The sequence below is a fragment of the Amia ocellicauda genome, chromosome 1 (genome assembly GCF_036373705.1).
Source record: "Amia ocellicauda isolate fAmiCal2 chromosome 1, fAmiCal2.hap1, whole genome shotgun sequence".
Classification (NCBI taxonomy): Eukaryota; Metazoa; Chordata; class Actinopteri; order Amiiformes; family Amiidae; genus Amia; species Amia ocellicauda.
The window spans coordinates 25,171,741-25,189,861 of record NC_089850.1 but is presented as its reverse complement, the minus strand read 5'-3'; the positions used below and the strand labels follow the sequence as shown (position 1 = coordinate 25,189,861).

The window sequence follows — 18,121 nt, the reverse complement described above, 5'->3', positions numbered from 1 at the left end:
TGGGAAATACGATTGTCAGTGAGTTGAATATGTTCTTCATCAGCACTCAATATGCAGTAGAGCAGCAGAATGTGTCTATGAGGTTTGTACAAGGTTATTCAAATCTTAAAGTACATTAAAAAAAAAAACTCTACTCCACATACAACTTTAAAAAAAGATGGTGATACACTGATTTGCTTATTTATTTTCGATGTTTTACAATAGCCAAACCTGAAAGCTATAAAAACACAATAACACTCATTCTTTTCAACTTGGCATGCATACATTTTGACTGTTGATTAGTTATCTGTGCAGCAATGCAGACTTGTCCAGTAAATCCAGTGTCTCAGAGTACGCGTATAATGAAAACCTTAGTAAATTCTTAGTACAAAAACATGCAAGTGTATCAGACTGAAAAAACATTTTTCTAATTAATGAATAACCCTTCTGTCCCACATATATAAACCTTTTTCGCTTGTTTCTGACATTCCTATGAGCATCAATGACAAGATACCAATGACAAAGCAGATAAGAACTATTATCTTGTATACCCCTGCTGTATATATTTCCACATTATAGTTTCTTGCACTAATCGCAGCATGTATCACAATGTTCAAATGAAGTATAATGTAGAGAAGTAACTTGCTACATTAAAATTTCACCAATCTCTTAATAAATAATTTAAACACAATACTCAAGAGGTTGCAGTGAAATTACACCTTTATATATCTGCTTCATGTAAAATGCACTACTAGCTTGGATGCAAGTAGATTAAGGGCTGGAATGAATCAAAACTTTGACTGTAAATTGCAAATCTGCACTTGTGATAGTCATATTCATGAGTGGAAGAAAGAAGCATTTATCTGATGATAAATTAATCCACCACTGAAAACATACTATTGCAATATTGTACTAGCTGATAGGTCAAAGTTTTTATTTAATTCCAGGGTAAATTTAGAGACAAAATCTCAAATACTCCCATAGCAATAATGCATTTAGTAGTAATAAAAGAGTTAAACAAAATCACAAAGTAGTATGACTGTGACAGATTAATATATAAATAAGTTAAAAACATTATGCAAAGTCTTACCTCAAGCAGTAAAACTCACAGATTTTCAAGAGTTTGGAACATATAAATAATAACTGCTGGGCATAAAATGTTTTGATGCAATAATATTCTCAATCTGTTTTAACAGATTATAAGGTACCTAAAATCATGCTTTTTTTAATGAAGCACAGATTGTTCTTTATTGGTTTTCAAAGACTCTTTCAGAAGACTCATAAATAAATAAGATAGCAGTGTCCCCAGCAGTCATTTACAAGGATAACACTGTGACACTGCCTAACTCTCCTCCGGGATAAAGTGTGACTTTTTTTTAATAAATGTTTTTATCAGCATTATTGCATTTATAGATTAAGTCAGCGAAAGTGAAATAAATGACAACCCAGTTAAGTGATACGAGTCTGAAATGAAATTGATATTATAGTATACCGGTAATGAAACTCACTGCAACAATAGTATGCATTAGAATTGTGAAATGAAATAGTAGGCCTATATGGTGAAACATGAAGGTTTTTGTGCTCTTAAGACATTCACTGACATCACTAATGCCCTGTCTCTACTGGTCGCTCTGGCCATAAGATTTAGTGTTTTCTTCTAACAGATACACTGGGTGTAGTTTAGCGTTTTTCTTGCTTATTTTGTTGCTACCAGAAGCAGCTAAGCTGCCCCTAAATATGTGTGTTTGAATTTGTAGACTTAGTGGCAGTTGAAACACATAAGCTATGCTGAAACTTAGAATTGTCAGGTTTCTGAGATCAAAAAAAATTATGTTTTATTAGCAGCATCCAATGATAATAATAATAATAATATATGCTTGAAGATTGCGCTGTGTTTAAACCACAAAAACATTCTTCTTCTTCTTTTATCATTATTAAGCAAACATCTCCACTTTATCTTTTCACATGGAAGAGTTTTCTAGTCTTTCCTTTAATTTATCTTGCTCAAATAAATGTTAAATATTGCTAACATTGCATTAAATTAATATATATAAAACAACATCAACAATACATAGATTATTTTACTTAAGAGTTGTTTTCTTTCCATGCTTTTATAATAGGAAACACAGTTGCATCCCACAATCCCTCTGGAAACTCCTATAGCAGGCGAAGAATTTCAGACATTAGCCTGGTTTTCAAAAAGTTCAGAAATGGGGGCCGGGCCAGACATGTCCGCTCCGGCAGTGGACACGAGGCATAAATGACCATGACCAGTAGAGGACCATTACATTATTTACTGTAGTAAGCGAAAGAAGAATGAGCAAAGTATAGATATCTCTTAAGTGGTTTTACTTCCTTTGTCACTAGGCTTCAGTCTTTTTAGCTGTTTTCTTTAATATATTGTACAGTTACATGTTTCTTTTTCAAACAAAATAATATAAAAGTATAATCATCTAAATTAAAAAGTATATAAGAATAAGCTAATATAATAATAAAGTATTAGTAAAGTATTAGTATACTTAGTACACGTACAGATAATCCCCACAGCCTCACACACATGCCGCTCCATGCATCGGTCGCAGCTCAGTCCCAGTGCTCCAGGTCGACAGTGGCACTGGCCCGTGTGTGTGTCACATGGCTGGAGGAAGGAGCCAATGCGGTCGCACTTACATTCCTGGCAAGAGCCTCCAGGACTCTGGGGATCACCATAGAAACCAGAGGAGCATCTATGAGCAGAAGATTACAAACACAAAAACACATGTTAAATCCTTAATTGAAATGGTTGTTTGGTTTTCTGTAGTCTAAATATATCACATTAAACACATCATAAAATTGTGTATTCAAGTACCCTTTTAAAGTGAACCTAGAAAGGAAACATTATTATATATAATGTATGAATAAGAAAATCATGTCCTGTGCAGGTCAATAATGGACTGTAATGACCAAAGATGTTCTCTCTCAGCAGAAAGAGTATATGCTGAGCAGTTATAAAAGCATTATATTGAAATATGGCCAGAGTGTAATGTATTAAGGAGCTGAAAGAGCTACCACCACAATTTCACACAGACGTAAGGAGAGCCATAAAAATGTGAATCCATTATATTCAAATTCATGTCAGTTGTCACGTATAGCTACTATAAGACGATTCAGAACAAAAGACCCTCCCTGCCAATTTCAGTATTTCCTCTTACCTCTCACAGTACTTCCCTTCATATCCTACAGGACATGCAGTGCATCGGTAGTCATTAAAACCCTCCATGACACAGGCTGGGCTGAAGCTGAAAGAAACTGGCATGTTAATATTAGTCTGCCATTGACAGTGAACTCAGAAAATAAGAACCAACAGTGCTGTCAACGAAGACGTACTTGTTTTCTGGGTTGGAGAGCGGACAGGCGCAAGGACGGCAGTCATCAGGAAACCCCCGCACTATCCCATAGAAACCTGGAGCACAGCGTTCACAGCGTTCCCCCACTGTGTTGTGTCGACAATTCTAAGGAAAAGGGACCGACAAATTAAATTCTGGGGTGTTTAATTCTGACAAGATATAAGTAATGTTGTTTATAATGAGTAAACAATGGTTTCAACAGAACATCACACTAACCGTTGTTAATGGACATAATCATTTCTAGATGGGAGTTGTGGATTTCTTATGCTCAGTCTTGCAGATATAAGCTTTCATTATCTTATTGTATGTTTCAATTACCCAAATAGCATTGTATATATTACATTTGCAAGCTCAGTGAAATGCAAATTACATTCTTGTTAAGACAAACACAACAGAAGCTCATCTGATTTTTGCCTCAGATGTAATTCAATAGAGAAATAATGCTCAGTTGGGCTGCAAGAAACCCAGCCCTAATGTAAGGGAGAACCAAGTGAGAAATGACAATAATCATAGGATGGTGGGGCCTACTTGTCATGAAGTATTACATCAGAAAAGAGAGAATATAGGTGACATGAATCAACTGAAGCTTTTCACACACAGAAATAACTAAAAACAACATCTGTCTGCCTGTGATTTGTATTTCAATTTAAAGATTAGAGATGTTGATTTCTGTAATAAAAAGACAAGTTTTTGTGAGAGAGGTTCTGAAGAGAAGGAGACTACCTGACACACTGATGTCTCCGGGTCACACGTTTCGCTGTGGCCACTGCACTGACACTGAACACAGCTCCCGAGACCAGACCTCACGAGTCTTTCACTAGCTCTCACAGACAAACGGTAATATCCTGCAGCACACTCCTGCCAAATCAAAACACAACATCCTTTCAGTTGCACCATGTATCATGAGAGTTTCATACATCACCTTTCAAATGTATCAGGTTAGGGGGTCAGTTTTCAAAGTATCGACTTTCAAGTTATGTATGTTTTGTCATGTAAAGAAACGTTGTAATAATATTTTTAATGTTAGCTGACACCTCAAAAAGTAGCTGCTCATTAAATAATATTGCTTCAGGGTTTTAAATTTTTTTATGTTAACAGGTTTAATTTGTTTAAATATATGAATACAATAAAGACCACATTAGGAATCCTGCAGCAATTAAAGGTATATTTAAATCATAATTTAATTAGTAATAATGACCATCACATTCATGAATTGTATTATTACAACATAAAAATAAATATCAGACTTTCCAGGACAAGTAAAGAGTTGTCAACACCTTACTTTTAACTACTGTTCTGCGGTGATCCAGTCTTTACAGGTAGATTGATTACCTCACAGGAGTGTCCAGAATATCCAGGTGGACATTCGCACTTCTCTATCTGATACGCACGTTCACTCTCAACGGAGGGTTCGCCCTCTTCAGCCACCTCCAATGAAATCTCTGAGATTCTAGGTAACAAAATACAATATATTCCTTTAAATATTAAATATTGTTTTCACATTTCACATTGTTTTAATTTCAGGGTTATAGTACAGGCATGTGTAAACATTCTGAATATATTTATTTCTCATGGCAGGTAACACCTGTTCAAATTGTGTAGCCCTTTTGTGGATTTTCAATTAATTTTTGTTCTTTCATTAAGAAATTTGCATAACTATGGAAATACATAGTAGCCACACTATCATAGTCAACAGATAAGAATGTGACAGATGTCCTATATTTAATCCAGAGACCTTCTGAAGTAAGTACATACATAAATATATATATACACACAATAATAATGTATATTTTGAGTCTCTATTAAATTCTAACTTCAGTACATTCAATAACATAACCATGTTTATCATTTTATATTTTATTTTATTTAACCCAGGAAAAATGTTTCTTATTTCCATATAATTTCATATATCTCAGTGTCACTTTTTTATTTGGGACATTTCTAAGTGACATCACATGTTTTTCTCATCCATTCTGCATGGGAAGATGACTGGAATCACTACAGGGAGCGATTCAATTTACAGAACACGCAGCCACATGAAAACATGCACACGCATCCAGACATATGGAATCATACATCTTTATTTTAATAATTTCCATTTTTGGCTGTGATGCGTGACAGTGCCCTGTCTAGATGCCAAATATATTATATTTGCACCATTGTTGCAGCAAGATTGTGTAACCCGTGTATGAATTTAAGCTTTGTGTATCGCTCCAGAGACGACCGGTGCAGTAGTTCTGTGTAGCTGATTTTTAGAAAAACATTTTCATCCAAAGCCATAGAGAGAACAGGAGACAAAGGAGAAGTGTGTGATAACATTCGGGGTACCTCATTGACGTCATCTAGTTGCCCAGCAACCAAAGGGCTACTTTTAACTCAAATTCAACTAAGGATGCCACATGTAGCATCTATGTATATACAATCTTAGGGCAAGTAAAAGGAAATAAAAGATTCACATTAATGAGCTATAAGTTAACTTAATTGGGTTTACCTATCTGCCTTTCACAACATACCTGCCAACATCGTTTCTAAATAACACTCACGTGAAAGCTATTGTAGTAAAGTTCAATTTGCCCCATAGCTAGTATGAGCAAAAGACATTGAAGCATTTTGTGCCACGGAGGTTGCACTGTGATTGATTAATTAATTAAACAGAATAATAATTAGGAAAAATCATTTGCGTTGTTGTGGAGTTACCTTGATACAAAGTGATCTGGAGGTTGTTGCTCGGTGCAGCCATGTCAATAAATACAATCACATTACAATTATTAGCTTTCACGGGAGTCTAATTAAGAAACAAAGTCAGTGAAAACATTTTAAAAGGCAGGTCGGTAAACCCAATTTTCTCCATGACAAAACCTTAGCCCTTACTATAATTACCTGCTTTGCCTCATTAGGTTTCCATGGGAGGCCTTGACCAGGATATATTCAATATGAAACAGAACATCCATGAAATCCTCTCGTGTTATGCCTCTACCATCTCTACTGTTGTAGTCTTTCCAATTGTGCTGAAAACATAAATACGAAAATGTTTATCTTCCTTTTTTTTGAGACTTTTTAACTTTTTAAGTCATATAACTATAATCTTACCTCTGCCATGTCTACCTCATGTCTAGTTAACTGGCCAATCTGAAGAGCGGGCATATGGTGTATGATCACTCTGTCCTTATTGGGACCACCTCGTATTATCACTTGGGGTTCATAGGTGGAGCGTCCAGTTTCATCCCGTGCCTCATAGTAAATAGCATATTTGAGTTTACCACCGTAAGCTGTAATCTGGGTAAAAAACGTAAAAGTCACAAAAGACAATCACTCCTTTTAAACAATTATTTCACTAGTAATACATTTAATTAAAGAGATTTTTAGGTGTGAAAAAGGTCAAATGCACTTTTGTACCTTACTGGATGTAACAAAGATCTTTCAAGATATGTAAATATTACGTTCTTGCCCAAAACGTGAGAATTTAAAGCATCTTCATATCTTACAAAATCCATTGCAAGCTGAAAGAGTCTTAAGTCTATTTAAGAATAAATGTTAAATTGTTTAACAAATTAATTATAACCATGGATCCTTGGAATTGCTCCGGTAGTTTCCAGTAGTAGGGTTCGGAGAGATCCCGGGCCACGATGTCTGCATTGGCCACGATCTCGGGGTGCTGGAAGGTGACCCCATGGGTGGTTCGTTGCTGGTTTGCTTTATCCACAAGGGGAAGAACCATCTGGTCAGGCTTCAGTGACAGCTACACAAGACATTGAAAATCATAAGAAGCTCAAGTTAATATAGAGCAAAGAAAAATATCCTTCACATGACCAACTGTCAAGACTGCTGTACTGCATTTACTAACCGATTTGTGTCGAACTGAGTACATACAATGTATTGAGGCATCTGCTCAATAACATAACAACTAACATAAATGTATTATCAGATCTTAGATCTGTATGTGTAATAAGGCACTCCTAAGCATGTTTTTTTTTCCTATTCAAATTTTGACAATAACTAATCAACTATCATTTCTGTGTATTGATATTACTACAGCGTGAGAAACAGAAAGCTCTCAGTTCTGCCCAGGATTGGGAAAGTGCACAGAGCTAGGGTGGTAACACATCTACTCAGCTCTTAATTAACGTTGGCCATTTGCCTAACTTATTGCTTGAAAGTGAGTAAGACTATGTGGTTCGGAAGCTCCTAACTATTAAAACAAGATTAATTCACTACCACATGTTACCAATGCTCTCAGCTCACAGCAGTAGTCATAAAATACCTATCACCACTTAAAAAGCCAAAACCAAGTGACAGAAACAATTTGAACCGTGCACATTAGGAGAGGAGGCTGGGCATGTTGCGCACTCCTACACCTCGCTCTATGTAATCTCACGACTCAGTGAATTGGAGAAAATCCTCTGAATTGGAATAAATAAATCACAGATGCTAAACTTACTTTTCTTAAAGTAAACAAACTTTGATTAACTTGTGACTGCTTTATTTAATTTGTTTGTCGTTTTCCATTAATATAAAAATGTTGTTTCTCAGTGCCCTATGAAGGTACTCAGACAGTCTCCATGGACACGCTGCAGTGGGAAAGGAAGCAGATTGATCATTCTGTGTTCTAGCTAGCAATCCTTATTAAAAACAAACAAGAAAATATCTCCAGATTGCTGCCTGCTAGCTACTATATTTATTTTTGTACTAGTACCTTCCAAAATTGATATGTTAAATATTTGTATAAGAAAGTAAAATAGGTACTTCATTGTAATAGGAGTGAAGGAACCCATTCACTTTCATTTTTATTTCATATACACTTAAATTATTCAAAATCTCAGATATTCATACAGCCAATATTGTGAAGAGTCTCTTCCCTTGTGTTAATAAAATGTACCCTGACTAAGGTCCATTATATTCAAGCCTGTGCTACATACATTGGGATGTATAATTTAGAATATGTGTAGTTCCTGGTAAATCAATTGCTTGGTTAATGTTTTAATACATAATAATAATAATAATAATAATAATAATAATAATAATAATAATAATAATAATAACAACAGTAAATGCACAGCTTCCTTGATTTCACATAATAGAAATGTATGAATCTGTGTCAAGATGTTTTAGGACTTCAGTTAAATGATTGAAAAAAGTCAGTATTGATAATGTTCACACACACAACAGATGCTGAGGGTACACAGAACATTGCAAAATTGACTACTAATGTTGTAGAAGAAAGTCAAGCATGAAAGATCATTTTTCCTGCAGAGGTTATTATGAAGGGAAGCATAGTAGAAAAGAAACAAGAAAAAATTAATAGATATACTGTAGGTGGATAGTTTACGGACGTGGCTGCTCTAGTCAGCATATGTCAAACAACAAAGCTGTATAAATCAATCAATGCTCCCAATTACCTCTCTCCAAGTGACTAATAGGACCCTGCTGGAAATGACATTATCACATTATACACTTCAGTAGTTTCTTACTCACCCACATACGAATAAGTCCCTTTGCTTCTGTACACTTAGTAGTCATGCCGAAGCAGTAGCAGTTGCTGCAGCCCAGTGGGTTCCTTGTGCTCAATCCAAAAGTGCCTGTCCTACATTTGTCACACTGCAGTCCCTCCACATTCGCCTTCACAGGTGGCAACAAGAAAGAAAATTCAAATTAATTACCAAAGTTTTGTCTTGCAAGTTCAGTATGCACAAAACACACTTCTATGCATTTAGCAAAAAACCTTAGACCGCAACATGACCCTTCAAATATGCTGCATATGTTCTAATATAAAGGTTGTAGATTCAGACATAGAAAAACTATCATTGGTTCTCCAAGAGTCATATTTACTAGGACTTGTGCGTATCTCATTGTATTTGGCATATACTGTAATTCAATTACACAAGGGCATCTGATAATAAAAAAATACAATAAACAATACAGGCAAATAAAACACTTTACATGCATTCATCTTTGCTCTGAGAAGCTTGGGTTCATCTTGTAATATGATGGAAGCAACACAAAGACAACTAGTTCATTCCAAATGTGGAAAAGACATCTAACTAGGTTGGTAATACCTCTGATGGTATAGGGGTTGAGTGAAATTTTGGTATCAGGAATGTCAAAATGCAACCAAGCACATTTCACAGAATAATTATTGCAATGTTCGCCTACATCTCTGCTACCTTATGCACCCTCTTCTCTATGGTCCCTTGTCTCTTCCTGTATCCTATAATTCCTTTAATTCTCTCTACCCAGCTTCTACTGGCCACCTGTTTCTAGCTTCTCTTCTTTCTCCTCCCTCTCAGACACGTTCATTCTCCTTCTACTTCCAGGCCCGCACTATTTGACACGGCATATCAGATCACAGGCACCTTTTGTCAGCAGCAAGCTCACTGTACCATGGTATTGTCTTAGATTCTCTCAGTACATTAACTTTGATTGCCCATATCGTATACTGTATTTTCACAGCTGTGCAATTTAGTGTGCAGTGTTAATGCTGCACTCTGCAATGTTGGACCATTCTATTTAGTAGTCACTTTTACATATTTACGTGGGCATTTGCAGTGTTCCATTATACAAACTACAGTTGTATTATTAACAAGTCATCCAAAAAATACATACTAACAAAATACAATTGTCATCCTGAAACATTCACAACTGTTATCTAATGTGCTCTTAGTACATTATATTACTGGAAACATATCCCAAAGTATGCTGTGATTTTGGGCCATACAGGCATACCCATTACATACACCAAAAACTTCTGCAGCCCAATAGATACAGGCTTTAATTTATTATTAGTATTATTGTACTATTTCTTATCCTACCAACAAAGATCCTATGTGTGTGATCTGAACCATTTTGAAAAAGCATTATCAGTGGCCACCCTAATAATGTAATGTGAATTTGGCACTGCCTTAGAAAAGCTAATATGTGTACCACTCATTTTTTCATCTCCATTTGTAATGCAGTATAATCGATGCATCAGAAATTAAACATTTGAAAGATTAATTAATTAAATATATTATCGTTTAGTAAAAAGTTGTTGGGAACTTGATATTGAGACTATACTAGTCTACACTTAATATCTCAATTGTACTAGGATTTATACTTATTGTACTTTGTTCTGATTGTATTTACTGCACTTTGAAATGCTTCAATGTTTTCAATGTTTTCAAGCTCTAGCTCAGTTAATTTAGTTTAGTTGCCCCGGGGTAAGGTTGACTGATAAGAAATAAATAATAAAATAAATAAATAAATAAACAATTTGTCTTCCTGTAGCCACTTCAGTTCAACCAAAAGCAGTGAAATGAAAGAAATTAACACATTAAGTTATGAATAATTCTGTAATAATATCTCTAGCCATTCAATAAATTTACACATTTAAAGAACATTTTAGACTTCTGCCTCTGTAGATATAATTTTTGATAATGGCAAAGTATCAACATATAAAATGGAATGTTACATAAGGAATATTATATAAGAACATAAGAAAGTTTACGAAAGAGAGGAGGCCATTCGACCCATTGTGCTCATTTGGTGTCCATTAATAACTGAGTGATCCAAGGATCCTATCCAGTCTATTTTTAAATGTTCCCAAATTTTCAGCTTCAACCACATCGCTGGGGAGTTTGTTCCAGATTGTGACAACTCTCTGTGTGAAGAAGTGTCTCCTGTTTTCTTAGTCAGAATGCTTATTTCCCAGTTTAACATGAAAGGATAATATACACTTTTTAATTTCTAAAATGCTGAAATATTACGTGCTCCTTACCTGTTATTTTCTCTTTACATTATAAGTTATAGACATTGTCTGAATAATATTGAATTCAAGTTAATTCTAATGAAAACATTATTAAATGAATGATGGCCTGAAGAACCCAGTCTGGATGCATAGATGATAAATGTATTTATTTAACATGCCAGGCCTGGAAGGGGCCCGACATGGAAGCACTCTACCTCAGCAGAGACTTATTGAACAGCACAAGTGGTCAGCCTTATATACAATGCATGACATGTGGGTCTGTGGCTGTGGTCTGTCACTGGGGGTTTGCCAGAGTGTTATCTCGAGGTCAGATTTCTGACCCTTGTAATGTTCATGTTACTCTTCCTCGGAAGAGGTGTGGGATCCAAAGAACAGATGTCTTCCTTTGATATACTAGAAAAGGTCCGACCCCACGGATCTTATTTAACAACTGTCAATCGCTCATTAACAAAAACAGTTCCTGCCTACCTGGAGAAAAGATTAAGTCCACAAACAGACGTTTTAACAAACAGCTGTGGGCCCTCTCTCTCTCTGCAGTTTGATCTTTTCCATTATGGACAGGAATGCCTAGAGGGTATGCCCTGAACAACTTGCAAAATGGTTGTTGCTACCATAATACATTTACTTTGCTTTGTCTGCGTATTATTATTAATATACATAATATAATACAACATAATACAGTTTATATAAAACATTAATAACATCTCTTCATGGCCATCCTTACCAATCTGCTTACAAATTGAGAGGGCACTGTCAATATTGGGGAACACACATCCACTATGCATACATTATTGGGGGGGACAATTTAATGTTTGCTAAAGAACCTAAGCCTATGCACACAATATTTTAAATCTGTTTATATTTTAGACAAAGCCATTTTCATTTGGTGCACATATTTCTTTAGTTTTGACCAGGAAGTCCAAACAAGCACGGTGGGTTAAATGGTCTCCTCTTGTTTGTAAACTTTCTTATGTCTCTTGTGACATGTAAGGGTGAATAATGCATTCAATTACTTTGTTTTGTATTTGTAATTAATTTTGAACAGTTTGCAGATTATATGTTTCACTTTGACATTATAGACATTTTCTGTGTTGATCAGTGGCAAGAACTCCTGATTAAATCCATTCTGATTTCATGTTGAAACTCAATGAAATGTGGATGGGGGGTGAATACTTTTGAGAGCCACTGTATGTGTCTGTTAAATGTTACTCCTAAAATGTATATCTATACAAAGTATTACAAAGGTAAAAAAACATATAAACAACACTTCATCACAAAGTGTTATATTAAATAATTTTAACCCAGGAGGAAGATGTAGCAGAGTAAAATAAATATTTAAATTCTTCCAAGTTCTTCCTCTTTTACCTGCTGAAAGATATGATACATTTTACTCAAAGGTAGGTTTTGCAGAAGAAAAAAAACACTATGTGTGTGTGCATGCGTGTGTGTGTGTATATATATATATATATATATATATATATATATATATAATAAAAGTCATCACTAGTCATAATTGCAAGCTGCTTGGCAGACTGTCAAAGCGTCATCCCACTGTCAAAGTCAAGGAGAGAAAGATTTCTGTAATTTGAAGGCAATGTTCATGTCAATTCTATATCTCTTTGGCACACCCACATAGTCAAAGAAGTTCACATGGTATTTTTTTTATGAATACTGTATAGTGCTTCCAATAATAGGGCCACCAATGTGCTTCATGACTTCGCTACAGAAAACTGCTGTGTGGAAGCATTGCAATTCTGGCTTAGCAAGCAATTAGCCATTATATCCACAATTGTGATAATTAGAGGAAATTGTAATATATAGTTAAAAAAAAAAAATGTAGATGTATGGCTGTTTTCAGAATGGGTGAGCAGATAACAACAAAAAGTGTAAGCCTAAAACTGAACTAAAACTAAAATTGTCTTTTCATTAAGCTACACACATTTGTTTCTTGTCTTTTCTCTTTCTGACTCTCGGACGCAGTAATTCTGACAATAATCCTAAAATCGAACTTTTCACACCTAAATGCACACAATGATAATCAATAAACAAGATTATTTTGGCAACTAACATGATATCTAACAGCACAAACTGATTATGTATATCTACAGTGGAGATTTAGGTTTGAAATGCAGGTCAAGTCAATGTGTCTTTAAAATTGTCCCTTATAGTATTTGAGAGGCTGCAAGTTATAAATGCATTCTTTATCAAAAATGTTTCTTTATATCCCCTGGCACAATAAGGATTGGAGTGAGAGGAACTGACTGAAGTAGAAGGAACTATTAACATGAAAATGAAGAAAAATCTTCATAGTCTATTAATAATATAAATAAAACTTGGCTAATTTGTCCAAAATAAAAATACATTAACCTACAGTCACTATCCCATCAGCTACTACAGCACCAATGTATCTTCAATCTACAGCATCTCAGCCAACCTCCAGAAAGATATTTCAATTCAGTCCGAGCGCATGTCCAAATAAGGTGCTTTTCCATGAATACAGTGAGACTTAAAAAACAACAACCATAAATATTAAGTGAGCCCTGGAAAGTACAATTATTGAAACTAATGAAGAAAAAAAAATTCTGAACACTCTCAGAGTCTGGTCAGTTCTAGTTTAAAATGCATCAAAGATGTTCTATGTTGCCTCTAAGTCCACAGTTTAGGGGGGACACAGAAATTTTGATAGAAACACATAATTCAGGAGATGGGGATCCAGCTCAGTGCCATCTTGACACTTTCTCACACAAACGGAATCTATGATTCAGTTCTGGAAGGTGTCAATCTCACCATCAAAGAGGACATGAAATCATAAATCCTTGACAGCTACCTGCTGAGGAGCCAATCAGCAGATGATATATCTAACCCAATGTGAGATCCACCAATGAGGAACATACCATGAGCTGGAAGTGCACCTAGTTTTCAACCGTCAAACTGAATTGGAATAATTCAGTCCAAAAGCAGCTACTCATGCTGCACTAAAGGCTGTTTGTCCTTGCTATACCAGCAGAACAGTAATGTAAAATACTCATACCAATAAAACAGTATACCAGCAGAACATCCATCTTGACAAGAGATTCATCTCCGGTCTCCCCAGAGACCGTGTACACCGAGGAAGACCACTCGCTTCAGTGGAATATCTGAATGATTAAATCTCATTTGTACAAATCTTCTGACAGTTGAAAGACAGGCCGTCACTTTAAACATAACTTTTTAAATTTGGTCATTTTATAGAGAAGTCAACTAATGTGGAAGATAGCAAGCTATTATGTTATTTAAAAGCCTCTTATGATTTTGAATTCTTCAGGAATTGACAGTACCTTGCAGGCGCACTTGCCAGTGTCATCACTACAAGAGCACGTGTTCATCTCTGTGTTGCAGGTCTGAGGAGATGTGCCTGCCATGGAGCATTCACAGGCAAAGCATTGTGGGAAGTCTCGGTACCCTGGCTTGCACTCATTGCACTTCTCCCCAGTGAACTGTTCTCGGCAGAAGCAGCAACCAGTATCAACATTACACTGCTGTGTAACAGACCCCACTAGGTTGCAACTGCAAGGCTATGGAAAAAATAAGGAAAAAAACAAAGATTCTGCCTATATTAATAATACATTTGTGTCTGGTTAAAGAGCATACTCAGTGAACGGCTCTAGTTCAAGAGTTAATTTAGTAAAAAAAAAATATTGTGTATTTTATTAGCTTTTGTGTACTAGTCTCCTGATCCAGAAGGAGTTAATAAATCACATTTTGTAACAAACATGATTTGTAATATGGACAAACAAGAAAAAAGAAATAAAAGTAAAATTAGGTATTTGTTTATTGTAATTGTTGTTACACTCCCCCTGTAAAATCCAATTTCTATTTAATTAACTTTCCATTAATCTCAAACTGGTGAAGGTTTTTGAGATGCAATTTATTTGAAGCAGCCAACAATGTACAACCAATTCATATATCAATTTCTGAATTATTTCTGTTGATTTCAATCTATTTAATGACATATTGGGAGCAGTCTGAATTATACATGTCAGTTCACTTTCGGTTTTATCAGTAATTTGAAACTAAAACTCAATTTTGTAGGGAAAAATAATAATAAAATATAGTCATTATAAATAGACACTCTGAATCATATAAATCGTTTTGGACTAGTAGCAAAGATAAGGAAATAATCAATTTGTACCTTGCAAAAAAGAATTACAATTTGTCACTTTACAATCCATTATATTATAATTCTGTTGGACCTTATTTTTAATCAAAATTGATATTGCACATATGTTAAAAGCATTATGTTTGGTGCTTTGCAGCTACTGCCAGATAATTTATAAAATTGTGTGTATTTTATTATTATTACTTTTCAATTTAAAGCATCGACAGGAATAAAATGATGACAGGCCATCTAGAGTGCCTCACATTTAGTTTTAGTCTGCAATTTTTAAGGAAAAACAACCTCACCTTGCACCCCGTGACAATATCATGCCCCCAGTAATTTAAAGCACATTTGTCACACCTCTCTCCAACTGTATGCGGAGGACAGATACATTGGCCGGTGTTCGAGTCGCAGTGATTACCAACATGAGAGCACTGACATGCTGTGTGAAATGCGAAGAAAAGAAAGGTTACACTCATAATTCACTTATATATATTTTGGCAAATATAGAGAAGAAAAAAAAAAAAAAAAAAATGCATACGTGTACAGCCTCCTTCCTGGAAGTTGTAGAATCCAGAGGCACATCGATCACATTTCTGCCCAGTCACTCCAGGCTGGCATCTACATTGTCCGCTCTCATCACAGTCAAAGGACTTGGATCCAAAAGAGTTACAATGACATGGTACACAACCCCTGGAGGGCAGCAGGTCAAAGGTTGTGGGCTGGAAGGATTACAAGTACACCAAATTACTATTTAGATTAAGACATTTGGTGTAAACAAACCTGGATAACATTCAGAATCCAAGAGTTCTTCATGTTTCCCAGAAAGGGGGACTATGTTTTGAAAAGCTGAAGTCTGAAGTCTGGTTCGATCCCACAAATTCTGGGAGTAACAAACAAACAAACAAACATTCCCAGGTGAAAAAGTACTATGGTAAATACTGTAAAGTTTTCTAGTAATGCTGTCAATATTATGGACTTTTGGCAGCATAAACCATGGCATTGTCATAGTTTACTATGGTCATCACTGCAATATACTATAGTTTACAATGGTTTTATAAGTACATTTTCAGCTGGGATTTAACATATTAATAAAACTCGTAAAACCTGTGAACTTCATCAATATGTCCAAAAGTACTTCATGTGTTATAAACGGGCTGAGCTGAGGTTTGAGATAAATTAAGAATAATTCATGCAGGTAAATTCTACTGTCAAATTAAATAGATTTATATATACACACACAATATGGAAATTCAATAATCAATTTGTATGGAAACTTTACACTTTGTAGATCTACATTCCCAGAATCCCAGAAGGAATTTGCATTATATTAAGATGTATTACATACTTTACCTGTTAACAATATTGCCTCCTTAACTGTTTATTTTTGCCTAAAGTTTGAACTTTCCAAATATAATTTGTTATAATATCTGTAGTAATGACAGCAATGGAGGACTATAACTGTAAGCTGTAATCAATATGTTGTAACACGCTCTGAATAAATCAATCAAAATTAAAACACTGAAATATTGAAGAAAAATCCAAGCCATCACAGATGGTCCAATAAGAATTTGATTACGTAAGAAGCCAACTGTGCATCAATATTATTCTTTGCTTCTTGTCATGCTATTTTACCCCGGAATGTAGATATTGCAAGAGAATGAATAATACAATAAATTAAAATAAAATTAAAATCTGTTAGAGGCTTTTTTGTTGTAATTTTCTAACATCATTTTGGTGGTGTTGTTTACTTTCCTTTGTTTTTGCTACCAAAAACCTAATGTTAATGTAATTTTAAAATGCAAACAAATATATACAGGTAGGTACATAAATATTTGGACAGTGACACAATTGTCATCATTTTGGCTCTGTATGCCACCACAATGGATTTGAAAGGAAACAATTAAGTTAAGTGTAGACTTTCATCTTTAATTTGAGGGTAGTTACATCCAAATTGGGTGAACAGTGTAGGAATTACACCCATTTTTATATGTGGTCCCCCCAATTTTAGGGGCTCAAAAGTAATTGGACAATTGGCTGCTCAGCTGTCTCAGCTGTTCCATGGCCAGGTGTGTTACTTCATCATTAGTTCAATTAGGTAAGCAGATAAAAGGTGTAGATTTGATTTCAAGTGTGGCATTTGCATTTGGAATCTGTTGCTGTTAACCCTCAATATGAAGTCCAAAGAGCTGCCACTGCGAGTGAAGCAAGCCATCATTAGTCTGAGAAAACAAACCAATCAGAGAGATAGCAAAAACATTAGGTGTGGCCAAATCAAATATTGGTACATTCTTAAAAAGAAAGAACTCACTGGTGAGCTCAGGAACACCAAAAGGCCCAGAAGACCACAGAAAACAACTGTGGTGGATGACAGAAGAATTATTTCCCTGGTGAAGAAAAACCCCTTCACAACAGTTGGCCAGTTGATTAGAGTCTGCCAAAAAACATCTAAAGAACCCTCTACAGTTCTGGAACAATAACATGTATAGCTGCTAAGGGACCTGGTTCCCTTGTATTTATTGATGATGTGACTGCTGACAAAAGCAGCAGGATGAAATCTGAAGTTCTATATTATCTGCTCAAATTCAGCCAAATGCTTCAAAACTTTTTTAAGGTAAAGAAGTGGAATGTTCTGCAATGGCCAAGTCAATCACCTGACCTGAATCCAATTGTGCATGCATTTCAATTCTTGAAGGCAAAACTCCCCAACAACAAGCAGGAACTAAAGACAGCTGCAGTGCAGGCCTGGCAGAGCATCAGCAGGGAAGAAACCCAGCATCTGGTGATGTCTATGGGTTCCAGACTTCAGGAAGTCATTGACTGCAAAGGATTTGCAACCAAGTATTGAAACTCACAATTAATGAATGAATATGTTAA

At 35.4% G+C, this 18,121-nt stretch overlaps 1 protein-coding gene across 1 annotated transcript in view; it reads right to left on the bottom strand.

The window, feature by feature from the left end:
* Positions 1-18,121, bottom strand: part of lama2 (laminin, alpha 2) — a 208,555-nt gene that overhangs the window by 44,134 nt on the left and 146,300 nt on the right. The window contains exons 22-33 of the mRNA XM_066699351.1: positions 15,786-15,966; positions 15,550-15,686; positions 14,424-14,660; positions 8,838-8,981; positions 6,928-7,104; positions 6,456-6,641; positions 6,246-6,373; positions 4,698-4,815; positions 4,089-4,223; positions 3,346-3,470; positions 3,171-3,257; positions 2,512-2,705 (exon numbers count right to left, since the gene is read on the bottom strand). Of these exons, the coding sequence (XP_066555448.1) occupies positions 2,512-2,705; positions 3,171-3,257; positions 3,346-3,470; positions 4,089-4,223; positions 4,698-4,815; positions 6,246-6,373; positions 6,456-6,641; positions 6,928-7,104; positions 8,838-8,981; positions 14,424-14,660; positions 15,550-15,686; positions 15,786-15,966 (1,849 nt within the window). The remainder of the gene's footprint in view (positions 1-2,511; positions 2,706-3,170; positions 3,258-3,345; positions 3,471-4,088; positions 4,224-4,697; positions 4,816-6,245; positions 6,374-6,455; positions 6,642-6,927; positions 7,105-8,837; positions 8,982-14,423; positions 14,661-15,549; positions 15,687-15,785; positions 15,967-18,121) is intronic.